The sequence below is a fragment of the Momordica charantia genome (assembly GCF_013281855.1).
Source record: "Momordica charantia cultivar OHB3-1 chromosome 6 unlocalized genomic scaffold, Mcharantia_2.0 BLBB01000006.1, whole genome shotgun sequence".
NCBI lineage: Eukaryota > Viridiplantae > Streptophyta > Magnoliopsida > Cucurbitales > Cucurbitaceae > Momordica > Momordica charantia.
Genome location: NW_028275164.1, coordinates 2,732,416 through 2,755,101, shown reverse-complemented (window position 1 = coordinate 2,755,101; position 22,686 = coordinate 2,732,416). Strand labels below are relative to the sequence as shown.

The following is a 22,686-nucleotide window of genomic DNA, read 5'->3' as shown; positions in this document are numbered from 1 at the left end:
ATAACTTTTTCATTTTTTTTATTAAATTATGTTTGATTTGTACCATTTATTTTTTATATTTCCCACACTTATTAAAAAACATGTTTAAAATTTTTAGACAAATTTCAAAAACAAAAATTAAATTTTTTATTTTGTAAACACTCTAGAAAGTAGATAACATAAAAATGAAATACATAGGTAAATCTAGTATTTCTAAATTTAATTTTCAAAACATAAAAGCAAAAGTAAAATAGTTATTAAACAAGATCTAAGGAGTTGTACCTCTGAAAATTGATTTAAAATTATTTTTATTTTCAAAATATTAATTGCATGATTGAACGAGTTATAAACATTAAGGTCCTTGTCCGTGTTGAAATCTGTTTATGAATTTATGAATACAATATAAAAGTGAATTACAATTTTTTTTTTCTAAAGCCATATTTGTGAGATTACACTAAAAATTTGAGGAGACAAAGACAATTACTTTAACACACCATATTTTAAAGAATTATTTCAAAATAGAGTATTGGGTTTTTTTTTTAAAGGAAACTTAAACTTCATTAAGGAGGGAGAACGAATACAAGATCTGCATGGACATAAATCAATAGTTAGGACATTTTGTTTTTTTTCTAATAGTCGAAACATTTAATCTTCCTCCCATATTTAGTGTACTAAAAAAATTGGGTGTTAGAAACAAATGAAACTCTTTATATTTATAATACATATTTTTACCATACATATATTTTTACACTGGAATAACATTCTTTTCCCTTTAAATTTAGGTTAGTTCGGTCTTGCATAGCAAGACATTTTTCACTCTTCCAAACTATTTAAGACTATGCTTATGTTAATTACCATTCTCCCCTGGAACAAAAATATTGTTTTTTTTTGTTCTGTTTCTCCTTTCAAATAATCATTCATTCCTCTTCAAATTTCCATAGTTAATTAAATTAGCTTGATTTTTTATAAGAATTATTCAAATACTACTTCACAACACTAGACCGTGCTTGTATTATTAAATTAATTAATTTTGTGAAAACAGATATGGTTTTGCTTCTAGATTATTTAGAATGCTTCCCATTAGAATATCAATATCTTTTGAGCTAAGACAATTAACATGAAGAACCAAGTCTGTTGGGAGGTAGGCAGTGAAAAAGCAAAACATACTTAAGACAACCTTAACATTGTTTTTATGTTTGCTTTTACTTAATCTTCTCCTAACCTTGAACCATTCTTTCCTCCCCAAAAAATTTCTCCATTTTTTTCCCTTTAAAATCTCCATTGGACCCCTCTTCTTAAGCCCCATCTCCCTCTCCTTCAACCTCTGCCCTAATTTCACATAAAAAAGTGAGCTCTTTTCCATTGGGTTTTTATCTTTTTGAAAGCTTCATGCAATTAATGGCTGCAGCTGGTGATCAAGATATGGCACTTCACTCTCTTGGGTCTAAAGTTTCTGTGCTTTCAGATCATGAACCTGAAAAATGTGGCCATGTTAACAATAATGTTGGCAATCACCAACAAAGACCTTGCTTTGATCCTAATTCTCTTGTTTCTCCCAAGGCTGTGCCGCCGATTTCGGTGGCGGCTGAGGGCGATCAAGCTCTCCGCCGCCCTCGAGGGCGTCCGGCCGGCTCCAAAAACAAGCCTAAACCACCCATCATTGTCACCCGAGATAGCGCCAATGCTCTCCGCGCTCATGCCATCGAAGTCAGCTCTGGCTGTGACGTTAACGAGAGCCTATCCAACTTCGCGCGAAGGAAACAACGTGGCGTTTGTATTTTGAGCGGGAGTGGATGTGTCACCAACGTCACGCTCCGCCAGGCTGCCTCCTCAGGCGCCATCGTCACTCTTCACGGCCGGTAAATTATATTGCTCTACAAATAAACTATTGAAACATTGCTAATTTGAAAGCTTAAGCTAATAAATTCCAAATAGGTTTGAGATTCTTTCATTGCTGGGATCAATCTTGCCGCCGCCAGCGCCGTCGGGGATCGCCGGGCTAACTATTTACTTAGCGGGCGCGCAAGGGCAGGTGGTCGGTGGAGTGGTGGTGGGTGCGCTCATTGCTTCCGGCCCCGTCGTGATCATGGCGGCAACGTTCATGAACGCAACATTTGACCGCCTGCCGTCGGATGACGACGAAGCCACCGCCGCCATGCAGAGCCAACACTACCAGAACGGGCGGAGCCACCACCACCTCGATGTTTCCGATCTGTACGGAGTGCCGCAGAACTTGATCACCAACACCACTCTTCCGCCGGACTTATACTCTTGGGCGGCGGCGGGCAGAACCATGTCGAAGACTTAGAGCGACGTCGTTTTCCATTTCCATTGCCGTATTCAGTTGTTATATGTATTTTCAGAAGAATATTTTGCGTTTTTGTTTTTAAATTTCGCGAATTTGTATCAGCTGCAATGTTCAGTTCACAGTTTCATAAAGTTTCTATTTATATATATCGTATTGCTTTTCGTAAAATTTGCAAAATTTTAAGATAATCAAATGACTTTTTTTTTCATTAATAATATAAATGATTCGATCATAATTTGTTTAAAAAGTTGATTTTTGTAACATTTTTTCAATTTTATCATACGTTCTTTACAATTATTGCATTGTAGTTTTTTTGTTTTTTTGTTTTTCTAATACCGAGTACATATTATATGTTGGTGTTAAAAGAGAGAATTCCAACCTATACCAAAGCAATTTCAAATTAATAGATGAAATTGGTTTTATGAAGATCATCACATGGAAGGAAAAAAAAGCCACAAGTACAAAAATTCTATTGAGAGTCTTTGATTTGAGTTCTGAGTTATTAATAAAAACGTAAAAATAATTATTAGCATTATTGTATCTATACCAACAAAGTTAAGGTACACCTTAATTTTCTGTGGCTCAATCTCGTAAGAACTCGTTCAAAGTTAAAGTGCAAGTATATGTGCGTGAAAACAAAAACGTGCTAAAAGGACACTATGTTTGGTCTATATATATAAAAATAATCTTCCCTCTCGCATGACATTATAAAACAATTTCGATTTTTGTTTATTGTGTTATGTTTTGTAATCAAAATTATTCTACTTTCGTGCCTCAATTTTCAAAATGCACAAATGATGATATATACCACCTATATGTGTTGGTCTTTTTTTTTCTTTTGATGGTGCAAATTGCATCACATGATTGCAAATGTGTTTCAATATACGTCACTAGATTTCTTATAAATTAAAGGTACACAATCATTTGATAATAATAAACAAAACGGAATTTTTGTTGGTCTCCTGAGATTACACAATAACAAAGATACGTCTTGGGTTTTGTGGTATCAACTATTATAAGGTCTTGAATCATGTGGTTGTACATAGCTCGTTTTTTTTTATCAAGACTACAACGTAAGTAGAAGAAGTTGGCTTTATACATCCTGCTTCAAGAAAAAAAAAAAAAAAAAAACTCTTCCTATCCTGACATTGTAGACATATATTTTGGTCATGTCGAACCAATATACTAACATTAGAACTTCAACACACATTTAAAATAAAATAAAAAAGGAAAAAACCCCAATTGCAAGATATAAAAAAAAATAGCTTTTATCAAAATAGTATATACATAAAATTATACTTACATAGTACGTAGATGATAATAGAGGGTGGGTATAATCGGCTTATAACATATAATATCTACAACTCAAACAAATTTCATGGTTAAAATATTATTTTAGTTTGTTTTACTTTTTGTTTCAGTTTATTTTAGTCTTTATATTTGGTGATTCGTTTTGATCCATGTATTATCAAAATGTTCATTTTCATCCCTATTTTCAAAATTTTAACACAAATTCTAAGCATGATAAAAACTCGTCATGTTTATATTTTGAAAAAATATATTGTATATTGTGTCGTGTTGAAATTGAGATATAAAAAATGAGATTAGAAATAAAATTAACTAATCAAAATGGTCTTTTTTTTCGTCAAAAAGAACATTTTCAAAGTAGAAAGATCAAAATGAACCAAAAACGAAAGTAAAATATTTTGAAAATACAATGATAAAAATTAGGATTAAACTAATATTTTAACCCTATTTTATACACATTATCAAATATCAAGTGGATCTGTGCAGGGTGTACATATTTTAATTAAAAAATTAGAACCCAACATAGTACTTCCTGAACAGACTAAAAAAAGTACACATTAAAAAACCAAGAATAGTACCTTTTTCCCTTGATCAAAACTTAAAAGATGAGTTTTCCGAGAGTCACATGCTTGCAATTCACAAACAGTCAAAACAAGAAAGATTAAGCTCTGACACTCATTAGATTCACCAAAATATTGCCCTAATTCATTACTTAGCAAGAAAATTATTCTTCAACATAAGTCCATCAACTCATTAATATTAAAATATTACCAACCATTAAAGAAACATCATTGAAAATTGAAGGAAGAATCTCAGTTTAAATGTAATATGTAAGGAAAGTTGTTACTTTTTTTAAGCTCTGTTTTTAACTTCCATTTTAATTTACTTTACTCCCTGTAATTTTTTTATTTTTATTATTGTCTCTATCATTCCACTAAAATTTATCATATGCCTCCATCATCCACCAGAATTAACCAAAATAAGATACTCCACATCATTGAAATATATTAGACGTTAATGTCGAAAAATGTTTGAAATAGACTGGAAGTGTGGTTACTCTCGAGCTAGCTTTTTCATTGCTCTGTACTAAAACAAAGTCAAAGTCATTTGATATAACCTATCGCATTTGATCTTTATTACTTTTAGATGAATGTTTCAGAAAAGTTCTACCCTAACACAATTTGTTAAAACATAAATCTTTTATTAAGGAGTCGAACGTTCGAATCTCCAATCTGCTACGTTCAATATATTGATTAAATTTGTAATTTTTTTATTTTTGTTTTTTTTTGTTCTTTAGTATTACTTTTGAACGATGTTTGGATGTAAACAAGGAAATGGGTGGGGTGTGGGAGCAAACCCAAAGTCCCTCTTGCAATGATACATAATGACAAGAATGGTGGACCAAATCCATCTGACTTTCTTATTTTTCATTTTTTCCTTTTTACCATTATGGCCCTTTTTTTAATTAAAAAAAAACTTTTTTATTTTTTATTTTATATGTTATATAGTGGAGGGAGAAGGGCAGAAAGTGTTCTCTGTTGCCAATAAAGTGTAGACTTTTCTTTCTTCTACCTCTGCAACAATGCCACTTTTTACTTTCACAGTCTAAGTGCTAATTGATATTTCTTATTTACAGCGAGAGAGAGAGAGAGAGAGATTCTGCCCTGGTTGCTGCAGCTTTCTACAGATAAGGCGTGCTTGGTAAATATAGAAAACGGTAAAAACGGGAAAAAAATTAATTACTTTTAAAGTTTTACCTTTATATTAATTTTAACGGTAAACTCTTGATTTCATAGAAGGGGCAGTCAACATTTCAAATCCTAGATTACTAATATGGTAATTAATTGATTTATATTTAATTTAAATATTTTTTAAACGGAATTGACTTTATCAAAAAGAGAAATTTGTCGTCAAAACGATCATAACTTAGTGATAATTGACATATATTTCGAAATATGCCACAAACTATCCATTTCACCAGTTTAATGTTAAAATGACTTAACCATAATAGTTGATTTTTTTTCCCTCAAATTCTAAAACATTCACCTCTACTTTGTATCTTTATCTAAAAAGATAAAAAGGAAAAGATGGGTAATATAATTATGATTTCTCAATCAAACAATAAGAATTTATTCATCATTATTTTTATTGGGTGTTCCCCAATCAATGTCATTAAGCCAAAAAATGCAGCTTTGAAAGTGGGTGGTAGTTTTAAGAGAATATGAAGTGAAATAATGAGAGGTTGCTTTCGCTGCTTTAATATTCAGCCGCAAATGATGTAAATGCTATTTCTTTCCAAACCCAAATCACTTTTTTTTTTCCTTAAAAAATTCCCTTCCCTTTTCAAGTAAACCCTAAGCTACGACTTAAAATTAATGTTTACAAATTTATGGTTCTAATACCAATAGTGCCAAAAAAAAATTAATAATAATAGCTTTTGTGTATAATTTTATAGGGACGGTGACAAGTATGTCAAAAATATTTAGTAAAATTAACAAAATAGCAATCACATTTAATTTTTTTCAAATGTAATGTTTTAAAAAGAAAATGGAGGTTCAATTTTAAAATGATAATTTTACTTAAATGATATATATGTGTAATATATGTGTAATATATCTGATATACATTTGATATACTACTGATATGAGTATCTGATATACTTACAATGTGTATGTAATATACATCTTATATACTACTGATATGAGTATTTGTATCATATGTATGTGATATACATCTAATATATTATTGATACGAGTATCTGATATACTACTAATATAAGTGACAATTTTCACTATATTGAACATTTCAAAAACAAGTGACATATTTTGTTACTCATTTTTCGGTGCAGTATGTAAGAAAGAAGAAATAACAAAACATGTGACAACATTAAATATATTATAAATGTAAGAATTTTCCTGCGTCACCCTTTGTGTATGATATCATTTACTACAACATGAGCCATAGAAAATAAATTTGGAAAGGTTCATTTTAATATCACCCAAGAAATACTTCCAGAATAAATTTTGGCAGTTTTTTTTCCTTTTAAAGACATTTTATCTCATATCTAGAACTAGTGGGAAATTTTGTACGGTGGTAATTTCATTCACTAAGTCCACTAATATTTATAAAAGTAAAATTATAGGATGAAAAAAAAGAGCATGATACTCTAGTACTTGAATTTTCTCGCTTGGTGTTGTAGATAAATATGAATACTCTTTCTATTAACTATTTGTCAGTCGACGTCATATTAAAAATGACGTAGGATCTACCAATATTAAATAATCATTTATAAAAATAATATTATAATGTGAACAAAAGAGAGTAGTTACTCTATTAATTTCTCCACTCCCAATGGTATTTTACGTAGCTAGAATTACTTTTAAGTGAGATGAATAATAAAGTTATAAGAGTTCAAGTCCAAACTAGATAATACTATTATGAAAAAGAAAAATATTTTCACATGGACTAGATTCTCTCCTCCAATATTAAATTTTTAAAAAAGATCATGTTATTTCATCTTTCCTAATTAAACCCAACCCTTTAAGAGATTGTTTTTTTTTTTGGATTGGGATACACTTTTTTTCTTTTTGGGTGGTCAAAGAAACACTTGATAATACACACTTTACTTCCATGGTTATTTAATTATCCCTAAAGGAAGTTAGGGAGTTATTCAATTATCTCAAAGTATAAGAGAGGATTGAGATAGCAATTGGCATCCAATTCGCTCGCGGCCTCTCTTTGTCAGTCCCCATTTTGCCTTTTCTTCTTTCTTCTGCTTCTTCTTCTTCTTCTCTTTCCATTACTCCTCTTCATCCGCCATTACCAAACTTTACTCATTCTCTTCCCCAATGTCTTCAAACCCACGAATCTTCCTTCTATTCCTCCTCGGTTTCTCATTTTTTCCATCGTTTTTCTCCCTCCCCCATCCCGACCCACTAACAATCCGCCCCTTTCAGGTGAACCAGTCACCGCCGGCGACAATCCCCGCATTTCCCGAGCAATCCGACGTCCAGGGCTGCCCGCTGGACCTCCCCGACGAGCTCTTCCACGGGATTAAGACGGCGTGCGGCGGTTCCTCAAAAGGGGGTGTCTCCGGGCAGCTCCACCGTAGCCGCTGCTGCCCTGTCCTGGCCGCTTGGCTCTACGCCGCCTACTCCGCCACCGCATTGCAGAGGGCAGGCCGAGCCGGCGCCGCCGCAGGCCGTACGTCGCCGTCGTATGACCTGCCCCTGCTGCCCGATGACTCGGAAACTTGCGTCAGCAACTTGGATCAAGCTCTGAATCAAAGGGGAATCGAACTGGTGAGGCCGAATGAGACCTGCGATGTGGTTTACTGCTATTGCGGCATCAGATTGCACCCCTTGAGCTGCCCGGAGGCGTTTTCAGTGACCCAGAATGGGAATCTTGAAGGAGATCGAACTGTGAAGAAATTGGAGAGAAATTGCTTGAGTAGTAGCTCCAATGTCAATGGATTTCCAGGCCTTGGTGGGTGTTCCAAATGCTTGAGAAGTCTTTATCAGGTGGGCTTTTTTTTCTCCTCTCTCTCTCTCTCTTCTTTAACACCATTCCCTGCATTCTTCTCCATTGCTTTCTGGGTCATTAATAGATTGGGAAAGTTCATTTCGGCTTCTTTTTCTATCTTCCTCTTTCATTACTGCAACTAAGATTTCCCAGAACACTATAGGAAGATGCTTACCTGGTTAACTGCTTGCAATGATCTTCATAAACAATTTTTTTTGGGATTCTTTCAAATTGAAGGAATCAAGAGGAAATGGACCATTTGACAGTGACTCTAGTGAAGAACCATCACAAGCTGACGTGATCTTGATAAATATCAAGTCTATATTACATGTGGCATTCTTTACGTGGCTGGTGCAAAAACTGCTGAATTCTTTTAATGTTGATGAATCAAAATTATAGGTCATACATATTTATAGTTCAAATTTATTGCTGTCAATGGTAGAAGAAAACATCACTAGCCTCCAGCATTCTGTTATAGAATTCTTGCAGGATTAACCCTTTTCTTGTAACCTTCATGTCCCACTCCCATTAGTCTTTAGAGAGGCTTTGTCGACCCGAAGTCAGTTTCAGAGACGATTAGGACTTTAAGTTATTAAGTTTTCGACTCGAGGCGGGAATTGAGAACTTAGGAAATTCAGTGTTGAATGAAACAATATTAAAAAAAAGTGTTGAATGAAACAAACATGTTTTGAAGCTCTTTTGGTTGTTTGTTTACAACATTTTGTATTCTTTAGACCATTTTTGTTTGATTAGATGTGACCAATGCACCAAACATATATGATTATGTATTTGGCAATTGAGACATTAAACATGATAATGCAGCTCAGCAACAAGGACACTTTGAATTCAAGCAAGCCAGAGAACAGGACCACCAAGATGCACCACAAGGAGTGTCAGCTGATGGGTCTAACTTGGCTTCTTGCCAAGAACCGCACGGCATACATCCGCACCGTCACGTCGGTGCTTCGGGCTAAAATGATGAGTGGAGATGGGTCGGATCCTCAGTCGTGCACTCTCAACAGCGATGGAATGCCTCTGGCTGTCGATTCCGCTGAGATCTCAGGCAGTTCTGTTTCGACTCCCGTACAAGCACCGCTGTTTCTTAGCCTGGTTTGGCTGGCTTTGTTGTACCATTTGATCATGTTGTTTTCTACACAATGAGGTTAGAACTTAGAAGGGAATCACTTAGAAATTTGTAACTGACCTTTTTTTCTTTCTTTTTTGTGTAGGTTCTTTTGTGCATTGTGATTGTTGTTTTTGTATTCATGGGGTTTCAGAAATGATCTCTTTTTCTCTGTGTTGATTGGAAAATGCCAAATTATTTTCTGGTGTGTCCTCTGAGTAAATACCATTTTTGTTTAGGTCCTTAAAATTGGCATTTTTGTGTAAATTTTTTAAACTTTGCATGTGCAGGGAGGGCCTATTTATTTGTCACTGATTGGCCATTGTTCTATTATTTTCTGGCACTTTCTTTGGTGGTATTATATAGATGAGATAAGATATGGCATCCATGTTTTCTTGGGTTTTTTTTTTCCTCAATATTATATAAATAATATATTTGGTTAATATCTAAATTTACTCCTTATATTTTGATTATTATCTCTTTTTATTCTCAATTTTGGAATACTTACATTTTTATTTTAACTTTGAATCATGTTACTATTTTCTTGTGTTATTACTGTTAATGGTTACATATATGTTACATGTCAGGTTAGCATTCTATTGATGATATTTTTTTTTCCTGAGTACATCGATGAAATTTTTGTTATTGTGTTGAGTTAAACAATATGTAGAGTTGAATATTTAAACTTCCAATCCTTTCAACAAAAATATATACCCAACTATAAACTGGCCACGGTTGAAACTGAACAGAAGTATAATTTAAGTTTAATGACTGTAATTATGAAAAAATAATTTTATACTATTATAATTTAACTCATACAATCCGAATATAATATCAATGGGTTTGTTTGGGTCCATCATTTGTCAAATGATGAAAAGATCAGTTCTTGTGAAGGTTCTCTATTCCCTATTTTTTTTTTCCCCTCTTATCAACCCAATGAAAAGCTTCATATGAAGCTGTGATTCTAGAGAGTTAGAAATTAATAATATCGGTTCTTCAATGTGATTTTTTTAATTTTGTGTTTAATTTGTGAGTTATGAATGGTGAATTTTTGTGTATAATTTGAGAATTGTAAATACGCTCAACTATCTAATGTTCAACTTGAAGCTAGATAAATCTATAAATGAGAAATCTTTATGCCTATTTAATCTCATTAAATATTATATAAAATTGATACGTAGGGACTTTGAATTTTATAATTCATATAAAAGTACTTGCAAAATAGATGAAAATGTTGATTCTGTTTATATCAATCTCCAACTTCAGTAAGAAGATTTCCTATTCTAAGTACTATGAAGAAAGTAGTAAACGTTGTTTATTTTCTTTTAAATAAAAAATTGCCTTTTAAATTTAAAATCTAAAATAATTTTTTTCTTTTTTTTTTCAAAAAACAAAACGATTTTTTTTTTTTTTTTTTTTGTGTTCCCCATGGTTAATTTCATATTTTATTTTTTTGGACAAACTTTATAAGTATTTATAGTCAATAGAAAAGGGAAAATAATACTAAAAACTTGTGTTTCAAAAAACAAAATGATCATATCATAGGTACTCCAATACATTGCTTTAATATGAATTAAACAATTTTTCGATTGGGATTATAGGAGATGTAATCAAAATTATCTTTCTCAAGTAATGACCGGTAACTACTGGTAATGAAATACAGTGAAATAAATAATAATAGCAGTAAATAATTCATTTTTATATTTATATAACCTTCAAATTACACCATTAATTTATATTTACATGTAATGGGGACCTCAATTAATCATATTTTACAAATTCGTATGACCTTATTAGAATTGATTTTAAACCAGTTTACAATAATTGTGTTTCAAACCTGTCGTTTTACCCATCTTTTATAGGACAACTCCCTTAAATGATTTATAGGAAAATAAATATGTCATAGAATAAATAAATGAAAATACGAAAGAAAAAAAAAAGTTAGAACATGGTGGGAGTAGAATTCAAAACAATACAAAGTAACAGGTTGAAAAATAAAATAAAGAAATTACATGTTTAGTCCTAGATTATGTCTAATAGACTAAATTCCAATTCACTTATAGACTTTCAATTTGAAAAATAATTATGCCTAACAAGTTATTTGAATTTTCACTTTGGTGTGTAATAGGTCATTTGTCTATTCTATATTTTTAAATTAAGACATCGACATAAAATTTAATTTTATTCTTAGAATTCTAAATTTCTAATTTTATGTTTAACAAGTCAGTAAATTTTTTAAAATATTAAATAAGTCAGAGCTATGTTAGAAATAAATTTGAAGTTTCGCAGATTTATCAAAAGTTGAGACTAAACTTATGGTTAGTTTAACTCAAATAATCCATTTAATCATCTTTTAGCGTTCGTCCAATAAAACACCGCCACGTCTTTCCAAAAAAATAAAAGAATTAAAAGGAAAAAAAACGCGGCGACGATGTCGCCTTCGCCGGCAATTCTGTAATCACCGTTATCGTCCTCTTGGTGCGCTGCACGGTCACTGTTACAAATGCAATCAGCTCCGATTTGACTCTCCTTTTCGCCATTTTCCATCACCTTCTCTTCTTCTTCTTCTTCTTCTTCTTCTTCTTCTTCTGAATCATGGCTACGCCGGAGCTCTCTGAGACCTATGCCTGCATGCCATCCACCGAGCGAGGCCGAGGAATTTTAATCTCCGGCCACCCTAAAACCAACTCCGTTCTCTACACCAATGGTCGATCCGTCATGATCCTCAATCTCGACAACCCTCTCGAGGTATCTGTCTACGCCGAGCATGGGTATCCGGCTACGGTCGCCAGGTACTCGCCCAATGGCGAGTGGATCGCGTCTGCTGATGTGTCCGGGACTGTGAGGATTTGGGGCACTCATAGTGGTTTCGTGCTCAAGAAGGAGTTTAAGGTTTTGTCCGGCCGGATCGATGATTTGCAATGGTCTCCCGATGGAATGAGAATTGTGGCTTCTGGTGAAGGGAAGGGGAAATCGTTCGTGCGTGCTTTTATGTGAGTTTGTTGCCCTTTTTGTCTTTTTGGTTTCTGGTTGGTTACTGAGAAATTGCTAGGAAACCAATTATTGATGAAATCAAATGAATTCCGGGGTGTTTTTGCGTTTATAAGTGATGAGAATCTTAGGGATCAACTGGTTGCACTTCTTAATTTAGGGGGAACGGGAAATGGAGCGGGCCACGTTTTTTGAAAACTGCTTTTCCAAAAACAAGGATACAAATTCGAGTCATGCTTCGGATACTTTTCTGCTGTTCAGTTTTGTAAACTAATTGTTATACGTGATCCTCCTTTTATCAGGGATTCGAAATGCTAATCCTTTATGATTGACATCGTGATTAGGTGGGATTCGGGCACGAATGTCGGTGAGTTTGATGGTCACTCAAGGCGGGTTTTAAGCTGCGCATTTAAGCCAACAAGACCCTTTCGCATTGCCACATGCGGAGAGGATTTCCTAGTGAATTTTTATGAAGGACCACCATTTAAATTTAAGCTATCTCTCAGGTTTGTTAATTGTTTTTCTTATGGAAGTACATGCCTTGCGTATTTCCTTCCATATTGATCGATGACATTATAACGAACTCCAATTGCATCTCTAGCCTGTCACTTTCGGAACTTCATGCTGACAATGGTTCTCAAGCATGAAAACTTGTGTTGCTAGTTCTGGTGTGTGCATGTGGCTCGTAGTCTTGAAATATATGCTTCTTCTTTTTCTTCCTTGCAGCTACGTAACTTTAAAATATTTAAGTGAAGTTAAAACTGTGAGGAGCTAAAAGAAGAAATGGAAGCTGATCACGAAAATTACGTTAATGACATATTTCCCTGGAGCTTCAGTGTGGAGGAGTTGATATGAAACAAGGAAATATTTTATCCTAATTTTAAGTAGACACGGATGTTGAGGCTAGTTTAGAATTTAGATAGAACATTTTCACCAGCCATACATGATACAAGACAAGCTCTCAACTTTTTTCACATCCCCCTACTGGACCAATATTCATATTATTATTTTTTATCTTAGATGTTTTATTTTTACTTCGTAAAGTTTATTATTCTTAAGGTTTTATATTATAGCTTCAAATTTTATGCCTCTTTTTAAATCCACTTTTAAAGCCTTCAATAAAAACCTTTGGTATGTTGACCTTCAGGGACCATTCAAATTTTGTCAACTGCGTAAGGTTCTCTCCAGATGGCAGCAAGTTTATTACTGTGAGCTCTGACAAGAAGGGTTTAATATATGATGCTAAGACTGGGGATAAGATTGGTGAACTCTCTTCTGACGATGGGCATAAAGGCAGTATTTATGCTGTCAGCTGGAGTTCTGATGGAAAACGGGTTAGTCTAGATTTATTCTCATGATTTTCCGTTGATCGTACGACTTTTATATTGACAAAACTTCTAATTGTGTGAAAGACATAGTTTCTAAACTTTCTAGCACAGACTAGTTTGTCGAAGAACAATATTGAAGGCACATTATAGAGTGCATCTACTGGCTATGAAATATATCTGTTGTGACATGTGCAAGAATGCATGAGACTATCTATTTGTCACCCCACCAGCACATTTTTCTCCCTGATAAGAAACCATTGTATTGGACTATACTGCACCTCATTGTGAAGGAGAGTGCATTTCTCTAGATAAATATAAAATCCATAGAGCAAACTCCTTGATTGGCCAAGTATTTTTTTTGCTATTTCTTGTAAATATAAGTTAGTGTACATGGAACTTCACCTAGCTACTTCAAGATCCAAAACTACTCTGGTTTCTTATCTTTTGACTAGCATATAAGTCATTCATATCTGATAAATTAAAAAGATACATAGTTCCTTACTGAGCATGTGGTGATAAAAATGGAGCTTCCAATCACACTGACATAGTGAAATTTTAGATACTTCATGTTCATTTTTGAATCCATGGTTAGTAAATTTGTCTGTTTCAACTTGTAGTCATTGGGAAGGTAGTGTTTCTCGCTAAGGTTCGTTTTATTAGTTGTAAATTCATCAATACATGCATATCTACATATAATCTGTTATCCACTAATATATTATTTATTCTTGTAAATTTTAATATTTATATTTATAATTTTCATGATAATTTATTGGCAAATAAATTATGCTATTGCCATTGGCAAACTTTTGAGATGGCTAGACACTTTCTAAACGAGACAAATAAATTATTGTGTTATGCTTCCTTTTTGCCTTGCTTTGCGTTTTTGTTACTTGTATTATCTGTACAGTTTTCTGATGTTTAGTGTGATCATATATTTAGGTGCTGACTGTGTCTGCTGACAAAACAGCAAAAGTTTGGGAGATATCTGATGATGGTAACGGGAAGTTAGAGAAAACCTTGACTTGTCCTGGCTCAGGTGGAGTTGATGATATGCAAGTCGGGTGTTTATGGCAGAATGAACATCTTGTCACAATTTCTCTTGGTGGAACTATTAGTTTGTTTTCAGCCAGTGATCTTGATAAATCCCCTGTCATATTATCTGGACATTTGAAGAATGTTACTTCGTTAGTCGTTCTTAAAACTGACCCTAAAGTTATATTATCTACTAGCTACGATGGGTTGATTATTAAATGGACCCAAGGTATTGGATACAGTGGCAAGTTGCAAAGAAGGGAAAATTCTCAAATCAAATGTTTTGCTGCTCATGAAGATGAACTTGTTACGTCTGGTTTTGACAATAAGGTAATTGCTTTTACAAGTTAATAGATAGTCTGCCAATTTTCCCTCTTTATTTTTTCCCTTCTTCCCATGTTAGAATTCGTCGAAACAAGGGCACTATTAAGAGAGATGTTGTACCTTGTGTCTTTTTATTTATTCCTTATTGAATGAAGGCCTATACTTATCGAACTTGGTGGTTCTACCAAAATTAAAATTCTCTGTATGTGAACTCTCCATCCTATTCTGCAACTTTTGAGGCACATGGCACATATTCATAAAAGAAAGTGAGTGATTTCTGTAATGCAACTTGTTTAAATCCTTATGGTTCTTTTTCTGTCTCTCTTCCAAACTTCCAGGTATGGAGAGTTTCTATCAAGGATGGTCAGTGTGGGGAGGCAGAGGCTGTTGATGTTGGAAGTCAACCAAAGGACTTGACCCTTGCTGCTCTTTCTCCTGAACTTGCCTTGGTTGCAACTGATTCTGGAGTTGTCCTGCTGCGTGGCTCAACAGTAGTGTCAACCATAAACCTTGGATTTACGGTGACAGCGTCTGTACTTGCACCAGATGGAAGTGAGGCTATTATAGGTGGGCAAGATGGTAAGTTACATATTTATTCCATCGCAGGCGACTCCCTTACTGAAGAAGCAACCCTTGAGAAACACAGAGGAGCTGTTAGTGTGATACGATACTCCCCTGATCTTTCAATGTTTGCATCGGGAGATCTCAACCGAGAAGCTGTTGTCTGGGATCGTGCATCTCGAGAGGTAAGTTATCACCTTCCTAACATATTTTGCTTTTGAATTCATGTCTGGCTGTTCTGAATTAACTTGCCCAGGTTTTTAATTGAAATTGTTTTATAGTCGTTGTCTAGATAGTTGAATGGAAGACTTGATGAGGTGTGGTTTTTTCTTATACCAATATTTGTTTTCTTATTACCTGCAGGTGAAACTTAAGAATATGTTGTACCATACTGCTCGTATAAATTGCCTCGCTTGGTCTCCTGATAACACCAAGGTTGCGACTGGTTCATTAGATACATGTGTCATCATTTACGAAATTGACAAGCCAGCATCCAGTCGTCTAACAGCAAAGGGAGCTCATTTGGGTGGGGTGTACGGACTGGCATTCACGGATGACCATAGCGTGGTGAGCTCCGGTGAAGATGCTTGTGTTCGTGTCTGGAAGTTGGTTCCTCAGTGATGTCTACTGGATAAAAGGGAGGATATTAATGTCAGAAATAAGACTTTCAGGTGAATATTTTGAATCGTTGGGTTTTGTTTTTTGTGAGCTTAAATTTCATTTAGTGAACTAGAATGTTGGATTTTAAGAGCCTGCTTCTCTTTTTTGGTCATCGAGGCACCTTGTTTTTGATAGAATGGTGATGCTTTGAGCTTCGTTGCAGCTTGGAATTGGTCTTGCTTTCTCGTTGTTGGTGTTCAAAGTTGATTTTTTGTACAGTTCAATGATGATTATGAGGTTTGATAGATAAATTATTGCGAAAGGTCTCACTGTCTTCCTGCAGAATTGGGTGAGCCACAGTAGCTGATGATTGATGCATCTTTTCGGTTTTGAGTTTAAAAGTTCAGATTTTTCATGGACCAACTTATGTATAATTTTTTATTCCATTATCTTCTTATCACTGTTCATGAAATCAATCTTTGTTGCGTAAGTGCGTGGTTGTTTATTTTAAATGCCAAGTGTCGAAGTGTATAAATCCAAATGAAAGCTGTATCAACTTAAATATTATATTTGGTAATAATTATAACGAACATTCTTGTATTTGTTGTTCTTTACTAAACATTCAACTGCCAGATACAATGTAACACTATTCTGAATTTCAGAATGATTTCGTGTTGGACAAGATTTCCTAACACACTTTATTTGTTCTGTAATTTATTTTTAAATTAAAATTATTGTCAAATAAACTCTGGATGACTGGTTGAGTCAATTAGAAATGTTTGTTAGTGAGAGTTTGACTATTGTTCTAACATTTCCTTGTGGCTTTGCATAAAGGTATTGATTATCAAAATTTAGATACAACATAACAGGGTAATGATATCAAATACTGGTGCTTTTCATTTGGGCATTCCTATTGTTCCAAACTTTGCATTAAACAGATCAAAAACAACTACAACATTCAGTTTTATACTTCAACAGCTAAAAGTATTGAAATGCAGCCCCAATATGCATGTATATACATACAATTGCCTCCAACTATATTTGCTTATCTCTTCTGTGAGCCAATTCCTGGGTATTGTGAGAAATAGGTACATTTTATGCATGTCCATTTTGAAAGAGTTTGGAGAAAGATGGAAACTTTCAAGTGGCTGGTCTGAGGTAAAGGGGAATGTAGTTTGTTGGGTCTGGCAAGGAATCCCAGACAGAGAATGCACTTGAACACCTCATCCATCTCTTTGTCATATCAGGGAAATGCCTATCAATTACATCCTTCAATGTCTCTGTCTTGTTTACCCATTCCAGGCCTTCCTCTGTGTATGTTTTCGAGTTGAAATTCGTCGTAAAGAAACGATCTGCCTCCAGCCTCCTGCACATCAGCATCGGTTACACGGTAGGATGATACCGATGAACAACTATAGCTGTCTCACTTCTCTCTCTCTCTCTCTCTCTCTCTCTCTCTCTCTCTCTCTCTCTCTCCTTTTTACATATTCCATCTTGAAAGTGCGAGTATCAATTACCTCTCTCTCTCTCTCTTCTTTTGGTTTTTCATTACTCTACTAAGCATCTTATCATTGTGAATAGCATAGTGCATACCTTGAAGCAACGAGGAGAAAAATGAAGAAGGCAGTCTCACTGATTGCAAACCCCTTAATCTTCTTCTCAGCATGTAATCCAACAAGCAAATCCAGCTTCTCAACATCATCTCCATACACCTCTTTAAGAGCAATCACAACTTCTTTATCATCAGTCAAGTCTTCCCATTTGCTTATGGGAATCATCAATAAATTCCTACGAAACTCGTTGTATCTCGCAACGCCCCTCTCTCTATCCCTGAAGACTGATCATCATTTATAATCTAGAGTTTAGCATTGAAAGGCTTGGCAATAGGTAGTGAAAAACTAGCGAAACAAACAAAAGGAAAATTTTCTTTTTTACAATCATGTTTGGAAAGGTAGTTTCAACGATCTTTCTTGAAAGTTCTCATTTTGACAAAACTTTCAGAGAAAATCTTGTACTCTTCTTATCCTAGCTGTTTTGCAAATAAGTGTGTTCTTCCTACTTGAGCCTAAGGGTCTTACTTTCCATGGCAGCCATGTCGACTGGATCTGGTCTATCGTCTCCATCGACATCATGGGCAATAAGGTTTCTCATCCACGATGGATAGTTCCAGAGAGATAGAGCTCCACATGCCTGATGACCCATCGACACCAACATTTGCTCCATTCCTAGTTTTGCTAGCCTTTTCCCACCTTTTTTTCCCACCATTTCCTCCATAGGCACCCTGAAAAATCAATATCTTATCCAATCATGGAAAGGTAGAATGTTCTGAAGATTCAAAATTTGTGAAAATTTTGGTATAGTCGGTACAGTTCAGACAAATCAAGCTGAAACTGGATTTCAAGATATTTATGCCATGATGTAGGCTCTTATTGATATAATTTTCAATCATAAAATTTTGGATTATTTGTAGAATGACAGTCTATTAATTTTGCCAATAATTTGAAAGTAATCTTTTCTTTACCAATGGTTTCCATGATTGACAATATGTCACCTTCTAAGTTTGCTTTCATGAACTCTTGTAACTACATTTCTAGAGGCATACGCGAGAGTAGGGAAAAGAAGGGGTACTCTTCAATGACAGGAGGGCCATTATGATCTGGGTTGGTGGAATTCAGGTCCCTGATAACCAATTTATCAGGCAGAAGACAATGCATTCGGTAGACGCTTACGAACTCTTCTGTTAGTGAATATGGAATTCCATGATCTATTGGCTTCTTTAGACCAACCAATCCACTGAGTACCGGTCCACAAATGTGGCCAAACGAGTCCTTAAACTTCTTTCCCAAAAATCCGTACCTGTATAGAACATGAATAGTTCTTCCGTCATATTTAAGATTGAGAAAAATTTTTGTAAAAGGACATTCCTCAACAAAGTTTACCTCTGATTTTCAGAGACAATTGGAGAAATTTTCTAGCTAGATTGACTTGTTTAAGTCTCCTCACTTGTCTTACCAGTTAATTCTCATTCCTGCTAGAAGAGTTTCAGTCTTTAAAAGCTCCACAGTCCAATCAATGGTGTGGATTTTAGCAATTACAGCTGAAGTCACCAATCTGGCATGCCTATAGAGCTGCTCATCGTCGAAATCCGGGTAACGTTCCTGAAAAGCAAGAGAAAAATCTCTAGCCTATTAACTTAAATCTATTGTATTGTTTCTATTAATCAAAATAGATCCATGAAACAGTGAATGGGATTTCATAAGCAGGAGTTTCCACAAAATAACAGTATTGGATGCCGAGTCGGAAAAAAAAACTGAGTTTCTTTGAAGTGCATAAGAATCAAAATTCTGTCACAGATAATAGACAGAGAAGTTAAACTTACTTTTAGCATGTCACATACAGCATTATGCTCCTTGACGAACAGGGCCTGTAAGAGAGAAAAGCCAGCCCAGGAATTCCGAACATCTCCAGAGATAGGAATGCCTTTTTCGTCATGCTCAAGAAGCCCATCTCCTGTGATCTTCAGTTTTCCATCTTGGAATGCCCTTACTCTCCTCATCCCCTCATCATTATTGCCATATATTACACTTCCATCCCTACTCAAACGCCAGCAGAAGTCACATATTTCTTTTTATAAATTGGTATCACTCTTTATAGGTATAGAACTTACTTTCCATATCTTTTACAATCCTTTTCAAACCCCAAACCACGAAATTTCGAAGTAGTCGAGTCAAGTCATATGGCATATATGAAGCATGAAGAGATCGAGACTACTCACCACCAAGGAGTTCTTGTGTTTAGAGTCCCAGTCTTGAGGTAAGGTGAATCTGTAGAAACCGCCTTGGTCCTAAAGAACTTGAATGACTTCAAAGGACAACCATTTGCAACTTCATCCGGAGCTCTAAGTTCCACCTGCACAACGAACTCCAAGGCATCAGTGTCACTGACCCTTTTCTACAAACTCATAACTTGTTCATTTGATCATTACTGAAATCGAACAAGTTGGGTATCTTTACCTATCTATCTAGATATGGATACATGTTTTACCTGTTTGGTGTCCTCCAAATGATCAATCCAGTCATGAATCATGAACTGTATCCACGAGCAAGCGATCATGTTGAATTGCTTGCCATTGTCGATGAAGTCCTTCCTCTCCAGTAGCTTTGTGGCCACCACTGTTGGGTGAGGATCAAGTACCTGAACTTCACATATAACAACCAAACATCTATTAGAGAGCTTCACATAAATGTACCATTCAATGCTAATCAAGACATCGGTCCACAGACCGTTCAAATCACCATCGACGAAACTCGAGCTTGTTTGGCTAAAACTTAATGGTACATGAAAAGCACACACAAAAACTAGAACTAGAAGAGATTACCCCATAAGGAGAAGTTGATGGAGGCATGTTCCGGCCAAAGAAAGAGCCCTGGCTACCCACCAAACTGTCAAAAGGGTGATTACAACTCCCATCAGCGGTCCTGTAGCAGAACTGTTGATGGTCATACTTCTGCCCATACATCGCCCCAACATGCAGCAGATTATACCGCTGGTGTAAGTGCCTTCTAATCCCCATATAAGCCAGCCCCAAGAACACTGGAAACCTATGCCATAACCCAAGCTTGTCCACAAAATGTATCACCTACCAAAATCAACCACAAACCCACATGTATTTCAGTTCCAGAGTTGCCATAACACAGAGAGAGAGGGGAAGAAAGAGAGAGAGAAACTGACATAAAACAAGAGAGTATCCAGAAGGGTCATCTTGGCCACAATCTGCTGAAGCTGGGGATGAACAAAAGGGGAAGAAAACAGAGAGGAACCCATTTTCCCCCTCGAAATCAACTGAATGAGTGGAAATGTTAGAGAATCCTGTTCGATTTGAGAAGCAATGGTGTGTGAAGTTTGCATGTATATATAAAACAGAGGGAGTGGTGGCGGAATGCAAAATTAAACTATGAACTGAAAAAGGAAATAGAGAGATCATGCAAACCTGCCCACCTACTTTACACTCATTAATTGCTTATTGGTAACTGCTCCGATTGGTTCTCTTCTCACACGGCTCCATTTCCATTTCAGGTACTTGAATTTATCACAGCTTCTTCCGTCTCTGGAATTGGAAATGGAAACAATCAGAATCAGACGTTTATGCTGAAGAGAAAGGGAATGGTTTACGCTTTCTTTCTTCAAATTGCATTTATTTCTTCAATCCCTCGCCCGAGCCCGCCCTCTCAATAGACTACTCTGGTTTGGATACTCTCAACTCTCCCTCTTCTACTTTTCTTTTTTCAATATTAATTTAATTAATTCACTTTTATTTTTACTTTTTTGTGGTTGGAAATTGGAATTTCAATATTTCATGATATGGTTTGGGCAAAAATATAAAATATCTAACATGTTCTATCTACATTTGTCATTATTTTCGCTATCTTTTCTTTCATACACAAAGCCCAAATGATTACATCTTTCATGGACAAGAAAATAATGGCATTATTGGCCAAACAAGTACTCCTTTCTTTGGGAGTCTTAACTAGTTTTTCCTTTTAACAAATTAATAAGTAGGTGACAACAAGCTTTAAAATAACGAGTTTCATTGTAACGCCAACTTGAATCTAGATCAATAGGTTAAGGTATGTATCGTCGATCAAAAGATCGTGTGTTCGAATCACATTCCCACATATTGTATTTAAAAAACGATTTTCATAGTCACCTTGTTTCAAAGAGTCTAACTTTTAAAAAGTTTCATTTAGTGTTATGTTATTTAAGTCGTAACTTTTTTCTCTTAAATGTAGGATAAGTGTAACTTTTTTGAGTTTGAATTGGATTTTGATCGTGTTATTTTTATAAAATTTTAAACATTCTGTTACATTTAAAATATACATATGTATGTATGTATATATATGCTATTTATGCAGTCTTTTTATTTTTTTTCTTATTTATGTAGGTGAGCATGTCAATTTTTTTATGCATGGGAACGAATGATTATGACTTTAAAATAATAATAATAGTAGTAATAATAAAAATCTGTCTTGTAATAATTAATAAAGTCAAACGTTATACAGCACATAATAATGTATTAGATCTTGTCAATCTATTAAACAAACATTAAGTATATAATTTTGTCTTATGTGTTGATTTTTAAATTTGTCTCCAATTCTTTAAAAATTCGATTCGATGTTTTTTTATGTATCAGAGTTGTTTTTGATAATCATAAGCAGAGGTTTTTCTTTAAAGGGAACAAACCTCAATTTGTTAACGTCGAGTTAATTTGCATGTTTAAATTATGAATACTAAAATAATTGTTAATGGGAAAATTCATTTTAAATTTGTATAAATTATTTTGTGTTGAATAATGTGGAGACATTATGTTTTTTTTTCCCCTTTTGTTACCTCCTTTTAGAAACCGTTCTCAAAATATAAACCAAGTTTTGAGAACTTGTTTTTGTTTTTTAAATCGACTACGAATTCAAATGATTTTATGCCTAAATTTGTAAAAAATTAGAGATAAACTTTTAAAAAGTTAATTATTAGAGAGAAACTATACACTTAGCATTGAACACATGTACGTTTTGTTTGTGAGAAAATATAATTATTTATATTCAAAAGAGAATTAT

At 34.6% G+C, this 22,686-nt stretch overlaps 4 protein-coding genes across 15 annotated transcripts; 3 read left to right on the top strand and 1 right to left on the bottom strand.

The window, feature by feature from the left end:
• Nucleotides 1–1,136: 1,136 nt before the first annotated feature.
• On the top strand, nucleotides 1,137–2,303 carry LOC111007358 (Putative AT-hook DNA-binding family protein). Its single transcript, XM_022279705.2, has 2 exons — nucleotides 1,137–1,838; nucleotides 1,915–2,303. Exons 1-2 carry the CDS (start codon nucleotides 1,369–1,371, stop codon nucleotides 2,285–2,287), a joined length of 843 nt encoding a protein of 280 aa, XP_022135397.1. The 5' UTR covers nucleotides 1,137–1,368; the 3' UTR covers nucleotides 2,288–2,303.
• Nucleotides 2,304–7,269: 4,966 nt separating this feature from the next.
• On the top strand, nucleotides 7,270–9,447 carry LOC111006830 (GPI-anchored protein). Its single transcript, XM_022278911.2, has 2 exons — nucleotides 7,270–8,115; nucleotides 8,939–9,447. Exons 1-2 carry the CDS (start codon nucleotides 7,444–7,446, stop codon nucleotides 9,275–9,277), a joined length of 1,011 nt encoding a protein of 336 aa, XP_022134603.1. The 5' UTR covers nucleotides 7,270–7,443; the 3' UTR covers nucleotides 9,278–9,447.
• Nucleotides 9,448–11,662: 2,215 nt separating this feature from the next.
• Nucleotides 11,663–21,479, top strand: LOC111007090 (transducin family protein / WD-40 repeat family protein). Of its 5 annotated transcripts, none has more exons than XR_015791430.1 (7): nucleotides 11,663–12,232; nucleotides 12,575–12,736; nucleotides 13,378–13,564; nucleotides 14,498–14,920; nucleotides 15,253–15,660; nucleotides 15,839–16,146; nucleotides 21,152–21,479. XR_015791430.1 is itself a non-coding variant. In XM_022279278.2 (6 exons), exons 1-6 carry the CDS (start codon nucleotides 11,835–11,837, stop codon nucleotides 16,094–16,096), a joined length of 1,836 nt encoding a protein of 611 aa, XP_022134970.2. In that variant the 5' UTR covers nucleotides 11,663–11,834; the 3' UTR covers nucleotides 16,097–16,675. The 5 variants fall into 5 exon arrangements, 1 of the variants encoding a protein (XP_022134970.2); XR_002600962.2 differs by lacking the exon at nucleotides 21,152–21,479 and adding an exon at nucleotides 16,299–16,675; XR_002600961.2 differs by lacking the exon at nucleotides 21,152–21,479 and adding an exon at nucleotides 16,271–16,675.
• LOC111007075 (alpha-dioxygenase 2) lies at nucleotides 16,950–21,382 on the bottom strand. Of its 8 annotated transcripts, none has more exons than XM_088125070.1 (12): nucleotides 21,248–21,382; nucleotides 21,066–21,182; nucleotides 20,807–20,944; nucleotides 20,454–20,714; nucleotides 20,120–20,269; nucleotides 19,851–19,984; nucleotides 19,455–19,668; nucleotides 19,088–19,233; nucleotides 18,704–18,931; nucleotides 18,154–18,356; nucleotides 17,669–17,912; nucleotides 16,950–17,441 (listed from the first exon to the last, which is right to left on the bottom strand). In XM_088125070.1, the coding sequence occupies exons 3-12, from the start codon at nucleotides 20,897–20,899 to the stop codon at nucleotides 17,216–17,218; spliced, it is 1,899 nt and encodes a 632-aa protein (XP_087981196.1). In that variant the 5' UTR covers nucleotides 20,900–20,944; nucleotides 21,066–21,182; nucleotides 21,248–21,382; the 3' UTR covers nucleotides 16,950–17,215. The 8 variants fall into 8 exon arrangements, with proteins under 8 accessions (XP_087981196.1, XP_087981199.1, XP_087981200.1 ...); XM_088125073.1 differs by having other exon boundaries at nucleotides 20,807–20,917; XM_088125074.1 differs by having other exon boundaries at nucleotides 20,807–20,917; nucleotides 21,074–21,182.
• Nucleotides 21,480–22,686: the final 1,207 nt, after the last annotated feature.

Bases quoted from the DNA above. Each gene is read 5' to 3' on its own strand.
- LOC111007358 (XM_022279705.2), top strand. From the start codon at position 1,369: ATGCAATTAATGGCTGCAGCTGGTGATCAAGATATGGCACTTCACTCT. The intron at 1,839-1,914 runs GTAAATTATATT...AATTCCAAATAG, and splicing joins ATCGTCACTCTTCACGGCCG to GTTTGAGATTCTTTCATTGC.
- LOC111006830 (XM_022278911.2), top strand. From the start codon at position 7,444: ATGTCTTCAAACCCACGAATCTTCCTTCTATTCCTCCTCGGTTTCTCA. The intron at 8,116-8,938 runs GTGGGCTTTTTT...ATGATAATGCAG, and splicing joins GCTTGAGAAGTCTTTATCAG to CTCAGCAACAAGGACACTTT.
- LOC111007090 (XM_022279278.2), top strand. From the start codon at position 11,835: ATGGCTACGCCGGAGCTCTCTGAGACCTATGCCTGCATGCCATCCACC. The intron at 12,233-12,574 runs GTGAGTTTGTTG...CATCGTGATTAG, and splicing joins TCGTTCGTGCGTGCTTTTAT to GTGGGATTCGGGCACGAATG. The intron at 13,565-14,497 runs GTTAGTCTAGAT...TCATATATTTAG, and splicing joins GGAGTTCTGATGGAAAACGG to GTGCTGACTGTGTCTGCTGA.
- LOC111007075 (XM_088125069.1), bottom strand. From the start codon at position 20,983: ATGCAAACTTCACACACCATTGCTTCTCAAATCGAACAGGATTCTCTA. The intron at 19,234-19,454 runs GTAAGTTTAACT...CTTGCTTTTCAG, and splicing joins CTGTATGTGACATGCTAAAA to GAACGTTACCCGGATTTCGA. The intron at 18,932-19,087 runs GTAAGACAAGTG...TGTTCTATACAG, and splicing joins GCAGGAATGAGAATTAACTG to GTACGGATTTTTGGGAAAGA.